Genomic DNA, 16,864 nt, shown 5'->3' with positions numbered 1-16,864 from the left:
TTGTAGTCACTACGATTATACCCCGCATCATGTCGACTTGACGCAAATGCGCAAGTCGCGGAGGCGTTTCTATAGGTAGCCTGATTTCGATGCCGCCTCACCGCCACCCATTGGCCAGCCCACGACCAATCACTTGTGTCAGCAACTTGAGATTCTGCCCTGTGCCTAGACTTGCGCGTACCCGCATTACATATGTATGGTACCTACATGGGTACGTCAAGGGTCTATCTGTCAGACGAGTTCGTGTGAGCTTCGATCATTGGCACTGCACCTACAACAGTAGTAAAGAGTCTAGGCGTATAGCTTTTCTTTGACCTTTACATATGACCTGTAGTTCTATTGATGCTTTTATATCAAACCCTCTTCAATGCATATACTCGTTGGCTCTACTCTGGTTGCCCATCAGCCCATACAACGATATTCTTCGGCGGATCTTCCAATCCATTGAAGAACTCCACAATGTCCTTGTTGCTGTACCGCATGCTGAAGTGAATGAGAACAAAAGTCGTCTTCGGCCATTTCCGCACCACCTTCTCTAGGTCTTTCCATTTCGTATGTTTTGTCTTCTCGGCCTGCGCGTCGTGCTCATCATACAGAAAACTACATTCCGTGATGACCACGGAAACCCCCTGTTTCAACCACTCAGGCTCAGAAGCCAACACTGAAGCAGTCGTATCACCAAGGAATGCAAAGATGGGTGTCGTAACAGGCGCCGTGATCTCAACACCTGACTGACGCAGTTTCTTGATTTCCGGGCCTGCGAGGGATGTGTACTCTGGCTTCAGCTTGTGATTGGTCGTCGAGAAAAGGTATCCCACGCTCGGGACGTTGTGGTCGCACTTGAAGACCGTGGCGGTCATGCCCTTCACTTTACGAAGCGGGACTTCATCGCCATGCTTGACTGCGATGGTGGTGTGAGTGCGAAGGAAGGCTCTTTCTCCCTCCGTTCGGCCCTCCTCGTCGACGCCCTTGCCATCCAGCTCGAGTCCTACAGACTGAGCGTCATCACTCGTGAACATCCCGCCGCGGTTGAGCAGTGTTTTGGCGAGGACGAAGTTGTCAAAGGCCTTCTTCATCTCGACGGGGCAGACGATGTCTGGTGGGTCTTCACGCTTTGTGAAGGCGGGAGCGAGCAGCTGTTAAGCTATTAGCGATTATGAATTATCTTTCTAAGAGGATTCACTTACACAGTGGTCTGTATGTCCGTGAGTGAGGAAAATGTGCTTCGGGCGAGAGTCGTTGACGACCAGGCCGGCGTCGAGGAGCATGTTGAGCTGGGGGATGACGAAGCTGGTATGCCATGCTGCGCGGGACTTGCCGACCAAGGTGTACTGATGGGGCTTCGGGAACTGCCATTCAAGCACCTCGGACCGGGAGGATTGCGGCAGGGGGGTCGCGAAAGCCGGGGAAGGCTTTGCCATGTTTAGCTTGGACGAGGACCCCGGGTCGCCTCGTGGTTACCCGCTGTAGGTGAGATGGGTTGTGTGGGGTGTTCGGAGCAGATCTGATATGAAAGTTGCAGCTGCCGCCTATCTGGAAGCTTCGGTCGTCTGGTTATCAACGGTGTAAGTCGGAAGTAGGAGCACGCGGATGGACGAGCGTGGAGTTTATGTTGCGACGCAGTGCTGCCTCAATGACTCTTCACTACTTGTGACTCAACTTGCAATTGAGCCTTGGAGGTCAAGATATCAGGCCGAAGAAAGCAGCTTCTCCAATGATGGGCAAGATCTGATTGAGGCTGATGCTAGGCATGGGTAGATGGAGGTCAAATTGGAGGTCGGACGGTGTGGCTGATGGTGTTCGGCGCGTAAAGAAACAGTCCGCGTTCCCGCAATTTTTCTGCTGACGTCATCCATCATTACTTGCGATTTCTTAACGCCGACAGCAATTCGGCCATTACGATTGCAGATTGCCATGAGAAATCATCATTAGCCAACTTGCAGCATCACGACGCTAGCTACCAAGATGATGCAAGATTTGTCCTGCTGGTTATCTAAAACTTAAAGAAGAGCAATACGCCCAGTCATTATATCATCTCATGGTCGCCTCTCGCTAATGCTATCACTGCGTTAGCCTGTCTAAGCCAGGACTATTGCTTCTCCCAACTCCTATCGAGACCGCTGGTAAGTCTTGGTGTTAGGTAAACCGTTCAACAAGCAGCACTGAAGCCGCCCTAAGGCCCAAATAGGAAACTCTACACGACGAGGCGCGAGCGAGACCGGTTCCGATCCTTGTCCCGATCAGCCCCGCAAAATGCCGTAGCAGACCGCGCGCTCCGGTCCCGGCGGGTGGGGTCGTGATACCCCACCCGCGATAAGATACCCGGGAGCTTATCGTGTAGCATTTCCCCATCCAGCCCTTCGTCTCGTCTTTCCCCCCACCAACTCACCTGTTTTCTTGCCATCTCTGTGTCGTCTCCCCGCGCTGCGCTTAAGCTAACCTGGAGCTCCCTGGTCTTCTTTTCTGCTATGGCCAGAATGACTGGCCAATTGCCTGGAGGCGCGGCAATGCACGACGTGTTCGAGACGATCCCTATCTGGCCAAACGAATGAGACCATCGCCCTGCGACCGGGACTCCCCAAGCTCTTTCTGCTGAGAAGCTCTTATCAGACTCCCGACCAAAGAAAGAGACCCCTTCTCCAATCTCCACCCGATCTCTTCTCCAATGACCTTATCGATTCCTTTCGGCTTACAGTGCCTTTGGTCATTGGAATCTGTAGCTCTCCCGAGTATCAGATGGGTGAATTACCAGATCCGGCTGTCCGTGGCGGGACGAGTCGCGTATCGATCCCAGCTTCGGTGAGGGGGCCTCAGTCTGGGCCACATGAAGCTGTGGTCGCGCTCGTGGATATAAGCTTTATCTCGAGCTCGCCGTCCCTCAATTGGAGCCGTACTCAGTCCTCAGTCATTCGTGTTGATTTCCTACACCAAGTCAATTGACCAGGAAGACCGCGACACACATACACACATCACAACACACAATATGGCACCACACCCTCTGGACCCCCTCTCCTCCGCGGAGATCGAGAGGGCCATCGCAGTCGTCACCAAGGCGCACGGCGAGGTCTTCTTCAACGTTGTCTCCCTCCACGAGCCGCGCAAGGCCGAGTTGACAGCATGGCTCGCCTCGCCCTCCGCAACACCACTCCCGCGCCGCGTCGCAGACGTCGTCGTGATCGCAAAGGGCGGAAAGGTCTACGATGGCTTCGTTGATCTCGCCTCCGGCCAAATCACAAAGTGGGAGCTCATGCAAGGCGTCCAGCCCATCGTCAGTCACTTCTCTCTCCTCCCTTCAATTGACTTCCCTCTGACAAACCCGGCCAGATCACAATGGAGGAACTCCAACTCGTCGAGCACATCGCCCGCACCGACCCCAAGGTCATCGAGCAATGCGAAATCTCCGGCATCCCCCGCTCCGACATGCACAAGGTCTACTGCGACCCGTGGACGATCGGCTACGACGAGCGCCACGGCAACACCATACGCCTCCAGCAGGCCCTCATGTACTACCGCCCGGACCCGGACACCTGCCAGTACCAGTACCCGCTCGACTTCTGCCCCATCTACGACGCCGACAAGCAGGCCATCATCGCCATCGACATCCCCAACGTCCGCCGGCCCCTCAACAAGACGGCCCCCGTCGACTACCACCCGGCCGCCATCCAGAAGCAGGGCGGCTACCGCCGCGACCTCAAGCCCATCAACATCACCCAGCCCCAGGGCGTCAGCTTCAAGATGGCCGGCCGCGAGCTCGAGTGGCAGAACTGGAAGTTCCACATCGGCTTCAACTACCGCGAGGGCATCGTCCTCAGCAACATCACCTACAACGACAAGGGCAACGTCCGCCCCATCTTCTACCGCCTCTCGCTGGCCGAGATGGTCGTCCCCTACGGAAACCCCGAGCACCCCCACCAGCGCAAGCACGCCTTCGACCTCGGCGAGTACGGCGCCGGCTACATGACCAACAGCCTGTCCCTCGGCTGCGACTGCAAGGGCGAGATCCATTACCTGGATGCCGAGTTCCCCACGCGCAACGGCGGCGTGAGGACCATCAAGAACGCCATCTGCATCCACGAGGAGGACAGCGGTATTCTCTTCAAGCACACCGACTTCCGCGACGACTCCGTCATCGTCACCCGCGGACGCAAGCTCATCATCCAGCAAATCTTCACCGCCGCCAACTACGAGTACGCCGTGCAATGGATCTTCCACGTAAGTCATTCCCCGACTCCCTTTCTCTCTGCTCTGATGGCAGCCGAGACTAACAGCCTCACAGCAAGACGGCACGATCCAGCCCGAGATCAAGCTCACCGGCATCCTCAACACCTACAGCATGAACCCCGGCGAGGACACCAAGGGCTGGGGCACCCAGGTCTACCCGGGCGTCAACGCCCACAACCACCAGCACCTCTTCTGCCTGCGCATCGACCCCAACGTCGACGGGCCCCGCAACACCGTCTTCATGGTCGACGCCGTCCCCTCCGACGCCCCCGTCGGCTCCCCCGAGAACTACTACGGCAACGCCTTCGGCGCCACGAAGACCAAGCTCGACACCACCGGCAGGTCCCTCACCGACTACAACGGCGCCACCAGCCGCACCTGGGAGATCTGCAACACCGAGAAGATCCACCCCTACAGCGGCAAGCCCGCCTCCTACAAGCTCGTCAGCAGGGAGGTGCCCGGTCTGCTGCCCAAGGAGGGCTCGCTGGTGTGGAAGCGCGCCGGCTTCGCCAGGCACGCGGTCATGGTCACAAAGTGTACGTCTTTTCTCCCGAATCCCAACTTCTTCACATACTAACAGAAACCCCACAGACCGCGACGACGAGCTCTGGCCCGCGGGCCGCCACGTGCCCCAGACCTCGGGCGAGCCGTCCGCCGGCATCCCGGAGTGGATCGGCGACGGCTCCGAGCCCGTCGAGCAGGAGGACATCGTCTTCTGGCACACCTTTGGCGTCACGCACATCCCGGCGCCCGAGGACTTCCCCATCATGCCCGTCGAGCCGATCACGCTGCTCCTGCGCCCGCGCAACTTCTTCAAGAACAACCCGGTCATGGACGTCCCGCCGAGCTACGCCAGCACGCCGAGCCAGGTCGCCGCCGGCAAGGGCGTGCTGGATGCGACGGACAAGGTCAGCAAGCTTGCCTTCGAGGAGGAGTCTTCCTCGTGCTGCGCCGGTAAGAGCAAGTTGTAGATAGAATGGATAATGATGGGTGGTTTTGGATACCATTTTCTTGTAAATAGTTGCACATGATGCTTGTTGAAATGAAAATGTTATTAGATGAACACTTCAAATGGAGGACTTCTGATGTTGTGTGAGTAGATGAGACGAGATGAACTACACGTGGCACTGCCTTACGGCGAACTGCGAATTCGTCATCTATGGTCTCCATCTGAACGACGGGTGCTTCCAGTCCAGTTCGCCCTCATCCTCCGGCGTCATCCCTCTCAGCTCATCCTCCACGATCAAGCCCTCGCGACGACGGTTATCTCTCTTCATCCACCACAACGTCACCGTCGAAGTAATCAGGATCGTGGTGCAAGTCGCCAAGTTAAGACCGTTGCCGATCGGATAGTTCGGCCCATCCCAGGGCAGGAAAGCCCACTACCTATTTGTTAGTACAGCTTTTTCATCTGATTGCATCGATGAATACTAACGGTGCTGATGAGGCCTCCGATGTTTCCAAACATGACGTTCGTTCCAATCGCGGAGCTTCTTGCCGTGTCGGAAACGACGTTCGCCGACGCTTGCGCATTCGTCAAGGCTCCCAGGGCGAAGACGGCCGAGGTGATGAGGAAGGTTGCGCCGTAGCGGACTTGGAGGGACTTGCTCGCCAGGAACATGATATAGCCGACCATCGCCAAGGGTGCGGACATGATGAAGAAGATCTGTCGACGGTCGAGGCGCCAGCTGAGCAGTGGCAAGAGGACTGTGAAGAAGGCACCCACGACGTACGGCGGGACCGTGTACAGCTGTTGGCGCTCGACTGACGAGTTAGGATAGATGCCCCTGACGATCGTGGGGAGGAAAAAGGCCAAGCCCTGGACCGTCACGTTGTTCAGGAGAAAGACGAAAGAGGTGGACAGGGTGATCGGGCATAGGATGCCGCGGCGGAGTTTGAGGGTGTCAATTTTGTCGAGGACCTGGGACTGGCCGACGCGCTCGGAGCGGACGCGGGATTCGGCGAGTTCCTTTTCGGCCTCGGTGAGCCACTTCGCGGAGGCGGGGCGGTCCGTAAGGGTGAAGAAGCCGATGAGACCAAGCCCGATGGTGATGATTCCCTCGATGGCGAAGATCATGCGCCAGGAATGGACGCTACCGAAGCCGGGGAGCTTCAGAATAGCTGAAGCCAACAACCCGCCTACCGCGCCCGCGAGGGGTGCCATTACAATGTACAAGGACGAAAATTTCCCGTTAATTGAGCGCTCGTGAGGCTTGGGGGACATTTGGATCACTTACCAGGCGAAAGGCGAGCTCGGCGCGGCGATACCAGCGCGAGAGGTAATATGCAATTCCGGGCATCTGGAGTTGACCCACTTAGCATGTGCAATTGCGCAAGGGAAGGAGCATTACCATTCCGGCTTCGAATATGCCTAGCAAGAATCGGATAGCCATGGTTTGGGGGACGGTGTGGACGAAGGCGGTGCCGACGGAGCAGATGCCGAAAAGGACCGTGATGAGAGGGATGAACCAGCCAGGACCCATGATCTTGCAGAGAATGTTTGACGGGATTTCGAAGATGATGTAGGAAATGTAAAAGACGGAAAGGGTGCCATTGTAGTCGTAGCCAGTCATGCCAAGATCTTTCTCGAGGCCGGCGATACGGGCGTTGCCTAGATGTGTTAGCTAGGCAGGGCGAGTGGCAGGCCGAGGATCGAACCGATGTTGGCTCTGTCGATGAAACAGAAGAGGTAGAGCAGGCTGACGGTGGGCACGATTGCGAAGTCGATCTTGAGCCGTAGGCGACGCTCAACTGTTGGGTCGTAGAGGAAGGCCTCGGGTGTGCTCCTTTCGCGATGGTGTTAGTGCGCATTCTCATTTGCTGGCGAGTTGACTTACTTCTCTGGGTCCTTGACCTCCGAAGATGGCCTGTGAGCCATGTCGGTGTTGATATTGTCGATATTCTCGACAACTGGCTTGTCGTTGCTCATTTTGACGGTGTTACAGCAGTGTCTGAAGACCCTGATGAGCAAAATTCGTCGGGACAAAAGGCAGAGCCAGCGAACGGGACTTTGGGAGTTTAAGAATGCCCGTTGGTGTTGACGTTAATAACAGTGAGACAACTACCAGGACCACGACTCAGCGAGGAATCTGGTTCAGGGTCCATGCGAGGATCTCGCAGGCCGCCGATATTTCTACCTCATCACGACCCTTGTCGTTTTCCCCCGGATTTCGGGGGGTGGAGGCGTCATGGCGCACCCCGGACGGCCTCTCCCACACATAACGCGGGGTAAACATCCACCAGGCCGAGAGGCTTGCATTATCTATTGCATCGGAAACCAGCTCGGAAGACGGTACCAAGACTTAGACCAATCCGAACGCATCGCATTTGGCCCACGAGAGATCCCTTGTTGTCGGATGCCATTTCTCTCCCACGTCGGACGTGGGTGGTTGGCCAGTTAGGACGGCGATTTTGCGGATGACGCGGAGAGGAGGGCAAAGATCCGCCTAGACCGCTGCAACGTCGCTGGTTTCAGGGATGGGAGGAAGCGTAGATGTTCATTAGATGCGATATCATGCCGGTAATTTGTTTACGCGAGCGTGGTTGATGGAGCAGTGCTTTGGATGATGTGGCAAACGTCACTTCGCCCATTATTTGACCGAGCTACCCTAGCGGCCCTGATGAGCATGCTATGCAGTATGCCAGAGCTGCAGGTCTGCAAAGAGAAGCTGAGACCTCTCGAGATGTGCTCAACTTGAGGCCCTCTACTGAAGATGGGTCGCGTTGGCATCAAGCAATAAGCTCGACTCGGCGCAACTGGGGAGGGACGTTGACTGAGCTCTATTCCTGTTTCGACTCGGGATTGAATATCGGCAGTCGACTTCGGCAACCGGTGTCTGTCAGCTCTCGGTCTTGTGCCTTCATCCGATGGGATGGTTCAGGATTGCAGTCTTGGTTGCAGCCGTTGCCGTCGATGCAAGGGGAACCAGGCTGATATTGGCCTTGCCATCCAATGAGACCGCTGACGGCTACCTTCTTCAGGATTAAGACCGTGGCAAGCAAACACGCCGACACGACTTGATGGTGAATCTGCGTCCAAGTCGACGCGTCTTGATCCCACTAACAATAATCCTAGTGGACCTGGGCATTCAAAGTGCTGGTCGCCATCAGGATGATGTCGATTCATAGATGGTAGGCTTTCCCGCATGGTATTTGGCGTCCGACGTGGCGCAGGTCCTTGGCCTTCTTGCCAGAAACTCCCCAACTTATGGAGCTCCTCCTCCGTCGACCGGGTTTCCCGCTTCTGGATCTCCTCTCTGCCGCCGCCTGCGGTGTCTGAATCTCGGCAGCGGCTGGGTCCGAGAGCCGGGATATTCGACCCAACAGCTGTCGCCGCAGGTGGATTGAGGAATATCAACAGCATGATTCCCATCGCAATCTGATCCGCTCAACATGTTGAACGAGGAGTTGAGATGGACTCTCGCAACAGCCCCATACCGGTGTGACAGCCTGGTGTGGCAGCCTCGATACCGATTTGGATGCTCGACCGTGGTGGTTCGCAAGGATTCGGCGCCCCAAGTACTTTCGTCCACAGGCAGAACAACGCCTCACGATTGACAGCAGTCAACCCAAGACCATCCGCTGTGGTGCTGAGGAATGCATGAGTCCAGCTCGGAATGCCATACGTCGGAAACTCGGAATGTTGGGAGGCATGGAGAGCCGAAGTAGAAAAGGATTGAGGGAACGGTTCCATCCGGAATCAGGCAAGCTTAACGGCGGTAGCACGTGGAAGCGGCCCGCGTTGTCTATCGAGCTGGGGTCGTGGAACGGTTCGCTGATAGACGGCATTTGTCGATTTCCTCGATGAACTCAGGTATTTCATAGTCCCGAAGAAACTGAATACCAAGCCAACGGATCGTGCTAGTGTTCGTGTCGCGTTCAGCTGATTCGAGGGCGTTGGTTTGGTGTTTCTGTCGGCAGACCAACGTGGTGACAAGACTCTTCTTGTGTGCTTCAAAGATTGAGCTGCGTGACTCGAGCGGTGCTCTGAAAGGAATCCCCGACTCTTTCGGTCGAACCAGTCGAAGAAGACTTTGTTTCAAAAGTTTGACACGAGAGCCAAACGATGTTTGCTTCGGCCGGGAGTCCGGTCGAGAAGCCGGGTGACAAAGGAAAGACCCAGCGGAGGAGAGGAGGACGACCCACTCAGCGGTTCGAGCTCTTATCTGGATTACCTAAGCATCTAAGCGAGCAGATAACGCACCTCGGCATTTTGGTACGCATCCCCTCCCTCTCACTGCCTCAGGGCTTCTCGTCTTCTCGGCACGGCAGGCGCAGTCTTTCCAATTTGCGAATTCCAAAACAACAAAACACCAACAATTCTAATTCCATCACCAACAGAGTCATGACGTGCATTTCAGCCCTGCAGCAGCCGATTGGAATCGGTTTGGAATTGACAAACCTCGCAGAAAAGGACAATGCCAAAGTCACAAGCATAATGCCACAGAAACACGACTCCCAGAAATAGGAGCACCCCGGCACAAATCGTCCTCAGTCGTCCAATAGGGCCGCCATCGGGCACCCAAAGTTGCTTTGACGGTGGAGAAGCTCAATCAATCGAGGGCTCCTACGAAGCACGAAAGCCCATGCCGGGTCTTATCACTGCCGCTGCTAAGGGACCAAGAATCTGCTTCTGCCGCTGCGCCGTGTCGCCTGGTTGGGCAATGGGCACGCCGACAGACTGGCCGCGCCATATTTGGTGCCCGACGTCATCGAGCATGGTGGCGGTCAGGTCCATCCCCGCCGACTCGAGCTCAACAACGCATGTTGGCGCTGCGCTGCGAGGGGCCGCGACAGCACTGTGACGCCGGCGAGGGTTCAGTTTCGAGCTGCGCAGTACTTTGTGGGAAGAATAGCAAGGCAAAGAAAGGGCACGAAAGGGAGCTATTGCAGGACATGTTGGACGAGAACGAGACGTCCCAAAGTCCGGACGAGACACAGACAGCCCCGACAAACGAGAAAATTAGCCTCTTCCCGCCCATCCTTCCGCCACCCAGCATCCCCCGTCGATCCGTTCAGGCCCAACGACGAGCGAGGCCGCGGTCGATGGAGGAAGGTCCCGGGACGATGGGCACTGAAGCACTCTTTCGAGGTCGATTCCCCAGCGATGGGTGCCCAAGCGGCGACTGTCAGGTTGGAAATCGAGCGAAAACGGGTTAAACCACTGAGGCTAAAGGACATGGTGGATCGGGTCTGGAATTGTCAAAGGCTGGAATCGAAGCGAAAAGCAACGACACGGGCCTTGCGGAGGCGCTGTCTGCAAGGAGTAGCCTGGCTCCAACAGCCCTCTACTTCCCACGCCGATATGCCTCTGATGGCTGCTGTTAAGAGCCGGCAATTATTGCCCTCTGTGCGGCGGGATACTATTTGACGACCAGCGCTTGTCTGACGATGAAACAGGCTTTGGTTCTCAAGTTCGGACGCATATCTGATTTCTCATTGGCGTCTTTCTCTGGCATACGGGAGAGCAGCCGTCCGTTCATGGTTGACAAGACTAACAGCGGACATCTTGCCCTACCACACCGCCGGACCATCCAGAGACGCCAGACGAGCTGGGATCATCGCTCCAAGAGGCATCACCAACACCACCATCTTCCTCACTTGCGTCGACTGTCAAAGCAGCCCCTGTCCCGGTTTCCGTTGCCGAAAGGCCTGCCTTGGCTCTTGCTCTCCACCATCACGAATTCCCGTCTTTCCCAACAACCAAAATTCCAAACTACAAAACCGCTCGATCTCCCCCGGCCACCCTCATTTTCTCGAACGATCTTTTCCCTCAAGGACTTATAAAAGATTCACCTCGCAGCCAGTGCGACGCGACGCGCAGCAACAGCAGCATCGACGAATATCCATCAACGGGTGCTGGGGAGTGTCGAGACCCAGCACCATCATCGGCCACAGGTCACAAGTCGAGCGAGGTGAGGTCAGCTGGCATACTCGCGGGCTGCTTCTGGCTTTCCATCGACTTCTCATAGGCCGGTTGCTACCCACGCCTACCACCACACGATTCGATTTCTACTGGAACATCAAGTCATCCAGCCAGTCCCGTCCGGCCTGCATCGCATCACCCGTCTCTCACCCTTATCACCTCACCCAACTACACCAGTCAGCCAACGGGGTCTTTCTGCCCTCCCGCGCCTCACTCTTGTCGCCGCAGTTCTCGACACTGCCCACTGTTACAGTCAAACAGTGTCACATCTACCCCCTGGCAGAATCTGGAGCAGCCAGTCGCACGCTACGCAACGCAGGGCGGCGCCGGTATTCCATTATCCAATCCGAACCCACTGGATCCAGGCGGGTCAACGGCCTTCACCGACACTACCTGCGCTATTGGCCTGGTTCGCTCGCATTAGAGAGGGAACATTCCACCACTGAGTAACACTCATTATCCCGCTTTTCCCCTCTTCTCTCGCTCTCTCCCTCAAAGTGTGTCGTCATCGCACTGGAAATCCGGGATCCCGCAACACGAGCGACCACTTCTTCCAGATTCATCTCGACGGACTTCTGCCATCACCCGACCATTCCACAACCTTTGGACCTACACAAGTGAACAACTAGGTCCGAATTAGCGACAAACCTTTTTTTTGCGACTTATTGTGATACCCGTCGTCGACTTTACTTCGCTTCCCAAAAAACACATACGTTTCAACTATCCAAAATGGCTGGCCGTGCCGAACGCTGGGACCGCGACCGCTTCATGTACGAGCGGGAGCGCGATCGCGGCTACGGCGACGACCGCCGCGGCTTTGATGAGCGAAGCCGCTTTGATGAGCGAGAGCGAGAGCGCGATGACTACTACCCGCCACCTCGCCGTGGCAGAGACCACTCAGACGAGCGTTACGACCGTGGCGACCGTGGATACCGGGGCGGCTACGACGATGATTTCGTGAGGGACCGCCGCCACGTCGAGGAGGATCGTTATAGGCCTCGCCGTGACGAGCCCCTCGACCGGGAGTTCGACCGCCGCCTTCACCTCGAGAGGGAACGCGAGCGTCGCAGCCCTTCGCCAGTTCGCCGCCCCACCATGGTTCGTCGTCAGTCTTCTCTCGACACTTTCGACCGCCGTCCGCTTCGCTTCTGGGAGCGCGATCGCGAGCGCGAGGAGTACCCTCCTCCAGCCCGCAGAGAGGACATCCGCCGTGAGGATTTCCGGGCACAGCCATACGTGCCTATTCCCCTGCCGCGCACCCGACAGCTTGGCCCTGCACCTTCCCAGCGTTACGATGAGATTCAGATTGCCGAGCCGGGGTACTACGGGGATGAGGAATACCGCGACATGCCCGAACGGGTCAAGGAGCGCGAGGTTGTGAGGTCACGCAGACGCAGAGACCGCAGCAGGGAATCGAAAGTCTCCAGATCCACGAGGTCTACGAGGACAAAGTCTCACAGAAGCAGCTCGAGGTCCAGCAGCACCTCGAGTAGATCAACCAGCACTAGCGGTGCCACGACCATCCGCAGCGAGTACCCGAAGAAGGGCAAGACCCGTATCCCTCAGCGCCTGGTCTCTAAGAGGGCTCTTATCGACTTGGGATACCCCTACATTGAGGAGGTGAGTTCTTTGTCAGTCATCGCATCGACCCGTCGCCTAACCTCTGCAGGGTAACACTGTTATTGTCCTCAAGGCCCTCGGCCAGGACAACATTGATGAGCTGCTGAAACTCAGCGAAGAGTACAAGCAAAGTGGGTGTTCTCCTCTTGCTCTCCCAGCGCACAAACTAATTGATGCAGGTGAACTGGAAATCGCTGCTGCCCGCTCTTCCGCCGGCAGAATTGAGGAACGCCACGAAGAAATCTACACCATTCCTCCTCCTGTAGCCGCCCTTCCGCCGCCGCCGCCATCCGTCCATGAACGTCCTCCTCCGCCACCCGTCGTCATCGCGCCGCCTTCCGCGCCTCCTACAGTCTATTCCGCTCCACCGCCACCAGCTCCAGCTCCCGTAGTCGTCGAGGCGCCGCCCCCACCACCCCCCGTTGAGGAGGTGGTGGAGAGGCGGACTGTCATTCGTGAAGTCTCTCCCGCCCGCTCATACACCACGACGACCTCGGGAACCACTGGCACGGTGTACGAGCGTCGTGAAATCAGCGAGGAAATTCCTATCGGCCCCATGGCTGTCGCTGAGCGTCGCCGCAGCCGCTCTCGTTCTCGCAAGAACATCCGGAGCGAGATCAAGGCGCTGGAGGCTGAGCTTCATTCTCGCAAGCACGGCCACAGCCGCGACCTCGTACACGCGGAGCAAATGCCCGATGGAGCGGTGGTACTTTACGAGGAGAAGGTCGAGAAGGTCGAGGAGCCGCGACGCGGGGTGCGCATCGAGAAGGACAAGAAAGGTAGGATGGCCATCAGCGTACCGAAGTACCGCTAAGGTGCGCTCTCTTGTCATCGATTCTTGTCGCAACCTGACTGACACGGCTTTCATCAGGTCCTCCCCCGAAGCTCATGCGTGCCATGTTGGCCACCCTTACCTAGGGAGGTCAATCGCCACATTACTTCGCGGCTTCGACAATTTGTATGAATATCACCAGATGAGCTACGGATATCATCTATGAAGAAACGGAACCTGTTGCATTTATTTAGTGTTTGGGATTTTACATGGCGATAACATACTATTACCCTATAGAAAAAAAGGATGTTTGGTTCGAATACTGGGATGGGACACGAGTCACAAGGACGAATGACACCGGATCTCAGATGAGGATGCTGTTTCTCACGGTAAAAGAGCCACTCTTACGAAACTGAAGGCGGATCATAGCTATTTCTTAGAGGGCTGGGTATTAACGAATTTATGAGACCACTATCATCGCATCACTTGAAATACTGCGTGAGATCTTAATGAGACGTGACGGTCGCTCCTCGCACATCAACGAACTCATAACTCTTTACTTCCCAGTCACTCCAGTCGCCGAAAACCAGGATCTTCTCATCGCAAACGTCGATAAACTCATCCAAATGGACGGAGAAACTGCAAACTCGGCGTCATACATATTAAAAACCTCAAGGATCATTCCCTCTTCTCCCGTCGCAACACCATCCCAGGCAAACGGAAGCTCCCCTCCGCGCACGTGACGTCCAATCTCCGAATCCCCATCTCGTCCCGTCTCATCCCAGCCCACTTTCACTTTATTTTGCTTCACTCCACGCGAGTTTACTCCACACCTGCATTCAAATCGCGGCAGGGCGGCAAGGCCGTTACCTGTTCGGATGAGAAGAAAGATGTGGTGAACGCCTCTTCGGATGAGCTCAGCTCATTCTGAGCAGATCCGCAACTGTTTTGATGACAACTCGCTGAGGCACCGAAGCCGACGTCTCTGACCGGCACACTCGATCTCAAATGCCGTGATGAAGCCACCACCAACTCGGACGCAGATGCCGGCGCTTCGCCCAACGGAGCCATCCGAGCTGCCGGGACCCCGTATCCATCCCCTTGCTGGCGCCCCGAGCTTCTTCGCTCGCTCCCTTCCGGTAATTGAGGGGCTCTGGGGCGGCGTAAGGTGTAGATTAAACATCACCCCCTTGATGAATGGCCTCAAAGCTTCGTTTATATACCCCCAGGATTCCCGTCGATCTTCCGCTCTTCATCCCACCGGCTTGCTTCTCTCACACGTCATTCGTTTCTTCAGCTTCATTCGCTGGTTATTTTTGTGGGAAGATACGTAAATAGTGCAGGTCACGATGAAGTCTCAGATCTTCGCTGCGGGTCTGCTCGCAGCTGGCGTGAGTGCGTTGGAGAAGCGCGCTTGTACGGCTACTTCGGAGTGGCCCGGCTGGGCTAACATCAAGCACGCCTTCGTCTTGTAAGTCTGTGTTCGCTGGATTTGTGAAAACTGCGAATTTTAACAAACATCAGCGGCGACTCCTACTCCCAGACAGGCTTCAACACCTCCCTCGAGGCCCCGAACCCCTCAAACCCCCTCGGCAACCCCTCCTACCCGGGCTGGACCTCCTGCAACGGGCCCAACTGGGTCGGCCAGCTCACCGTCAAGCACAACGCCTCCCTCCTCTACACCTACAACCTCGCCTACGGCGGCGCGACCGTCGACGCCGACCTCGTCAAGCCGTACGCCGACACCGTCCTCACCCTCAAGGACCAGGTCCAGACGCTCTTCAACGCGTCCTACGCCGCCAGGACCGCCCCGGCGTGGACCTCGAGCGACAGCGTCTTCGCCTTCTGGATCGGCGTCAACGACGTGGGCAACTCGTACTGGAACGGCAAGGAGGCGACGGGCGCGCTCAACGAGAAGATCGTGGGCGTGTACGAGGGCCTCGCGAAGCAGCTGTACGACGCCGGCGCGCGGAATTTCGTCTGGTTGAGCGTGCCGCCCGTGGACCGCACGCCGATGCTCCTTGCCGAGAACGCGGAGGCGCAGACGTTGTGCCGGGAGGACGTCGCGGACTTTAACGGCCGGATCAAGACGATGGCGGGGAACGTGAAGAAGCTGGAGGGTGCGAATGCGTGGGTTGTGGATGCGAACGGGGTTTTTAACGGGGTTTTGGATGAGCCGGCCAAGTTTGCGGCTACGGCGGGACTGAAAAATACGACTTCGTACTGCGAGGCGTATGAGAAGTGAGTCTTTTCCTTGGTTGATAGTGAGGGTGATTGATGTGCTGACTTCGATGACAGTGGAACTGACGCCCAGGATACACTGATCGAGAGCTGCGGTGTTAAGGTCAACGAGTACTTTTGGCTGAACACGCTGCACCCGACGTACCCCATCCACGACGCGGTTGCTGAGACTGTTGCGGACGCTTTGGAGGCTGGGCCTAACGTTTGCTGAGAGGAAGGGAGGACTGTTGACAGGCTCGGGTAGGTTTGGACTTCTTGTACTTACTTGACTGGATATGTATATACTTGGGAATGAAATAAGCATTTCTGGAGAGGAGTTCGGATTTCATTCTGCAGGACGTATTTGACAAGGCGGTTGTCTCGTGGCGTGATATTGGGCGTGCCGCATTGTTGTAGCCCGCAGGGAGATATGAGCATAATCACCACCTGGACGATGACCTTCTCTTGTAGTCGCCAGGACTAGGACCCGGACTCCAAGCAAAGATCCAAGCCCTGAGCCTTCTTTCATAATAGAGCCTGGAACGTGTTTAGCGCACTTTCAACGACACGGTGATACCAACGTCTACGGAGACGGTCATTCCACCAACCGAGGCAGCATCAAACTCATCTGCAAAGGGCTTGTCTACAGGGGCAAAAGCAGGGGTGGCCGTTGGAATCGCCCTCCCAACACTTTATGTCTCATCGGCATCCAGAATTTTCTATGAAAAACGTGAAGGAAAGCGAGTCAGGGGCCGAAGGACAATGATTGCGACGTGTCAGAGCTGAGCAATGGCAAGCCAAATTCTCAAAGGAGGGCCATAGTGGGCATTAGCCCGTTGAAATGGAGATGAGCCCTCGGGTGTTCGACGCCATCGCAAGTCATCAGGGCAATACGTCGAGTCATCAGTACTAGACAAACGGGAATACGGCACCGGCCGAACTGTACAGCGTTGTTCAGGAACTCAAGTCTATTCTGTCGCATCCCAGGTCATCGTCAACGTCTACGTCAGAGCTTGACAATACGGCTGTGACTTCCAAAACCCTCGGAAATGCAGCTCATCACGCTGCGGACGCATTTATATCAAATGAGAGCATCCCAAATACGA

The 16,864-nt window shown here is 56.3% G+C and overlaps 5 protein-coding genes across 5 annotated transcripts; 3 read left to right on the top strand and 2 right to left on the bottom strand.

The window, feature by feature from the left end:
- Window positions 1–386: 386 nt before the first annotated feature.
- CkaCkLH20_02406 (uncharacterized protein) lies at window positions 387–1,421 on the bottom strand (the record flags this gene model as incomplete). Its single annotated transcript, XM_038885125.1, has 2 exons — window positions 387–1,136; window positions 1,188–1,421. 2 exons carry the CDS (start codon window positions 1,419–1,421, stop codon window positions 387–389), a joined length of 984 nt encoding a protein of 327 aa, XP_038749913.1.
- A 1,562-nt stretch (window positions 1,422–2,983) lies between these two features.
- On the top strand, window positions 2,984–5,192 carry CkaCkLH20_02405 (copper amine oxidase; the record flags this gene model as incomplete). Its single annotated transcript, XM_038885124.1, has 4 exons — window positions 2,984–3,268; window positions 3,325–4,212; window positions 4,277–4,757; window positions 4,813–5,192. 4 exons carry the CDS (start codon window positions 2,984–2,986, stop codon window positions 5,190–5,192), a joined length of 2,034 nt encoding a protein of 677 aa, XP_038749912.1.
- Window positions 5,193–5,378: 186 nt separating this feature from the next.
- CkaCkLH20_02404 (major facilitator superfamily transporter) lies at window positions 5,379–7,150 on the bottom strand (the record flags this gene model as incomplete). The annotated part of the gene is made up of 6 exons (XM_038885123.1): window positions 5,379–5,603; window positions 5,657–6,331; window positions 6,459–6,521; window positions 6,573–6,832; window positions 6,880–7,007; window positions 7,059–7,150. 6 exons carry the CDS (start codon window positions 7,148–7,150, stop codon window positions 5,379–5,381), a joined length of 1,443 nt encoding a protein of 480 aa, XP_038749911.1.
- A 4,725-nt stretch (window positions 7,151–11,875) lies between these two features.
- Window positions 11,876–13,684, top strand: CkaCkLH20_02403 (uncharacterized protein; the record flags this gene model as incomplete). Its single annotated transcript, XM_038885122.1, has 4 exons — window positions 11,876–12,766; window positions 12,816–12,897; window positions 12,946–13,545; window positions 13,638–13,684. The coding sequence occupies 4 exons, from the start codon at window positions 11,876–11,878 to the stop codon at window positions 13,682–13,684; spliced, it is 1,620 nt and encodes a 539-aa protein (XP_038749910.1).
- A 1,203-nt stretch (window positions 13,685–14,887) lies between these two features.
- Window positions 14,888–15,990, top strand: CkaCkLH20_02402 (uncharacterized protein; the record flags this gene model as incomplete). Its single annotated transcript, XM_038885121.1, has 3 exons — window positions 14,888–15,009; window positions 15,063–15,779; window positions 15,837–15,990. The coding sequence occupies 3 exons, from the start codon at window positions 14,888–14,890 to the stop codon at window positions 15,988–15,990; spliced, it is 993 nt and encodes a 330-aa protein (XP_038749909.1).
- Window positions 15,991–16,864: the final 874 nt, after the last annotated feature.

Source organism: Colletotrichum karsti, assembly GCF_011947395.1.
Source record: "Colletotrichum karsti strain CkLH20 chromosome Unknown Scaffold5, whole genome shotgun sequence".
In the NCBI taxonomy this organism is placed as follows: domain Eukaryota; kingdom Fungi; phylum Ascomycota; class Sordariomycetes; order Glomerellales; family Glomerellaceae; genus Colletotrichum; species Colletotrichum karsti.
This window is presented reverse-complemented; position numbering and strand designations above follow the sequence as displayed.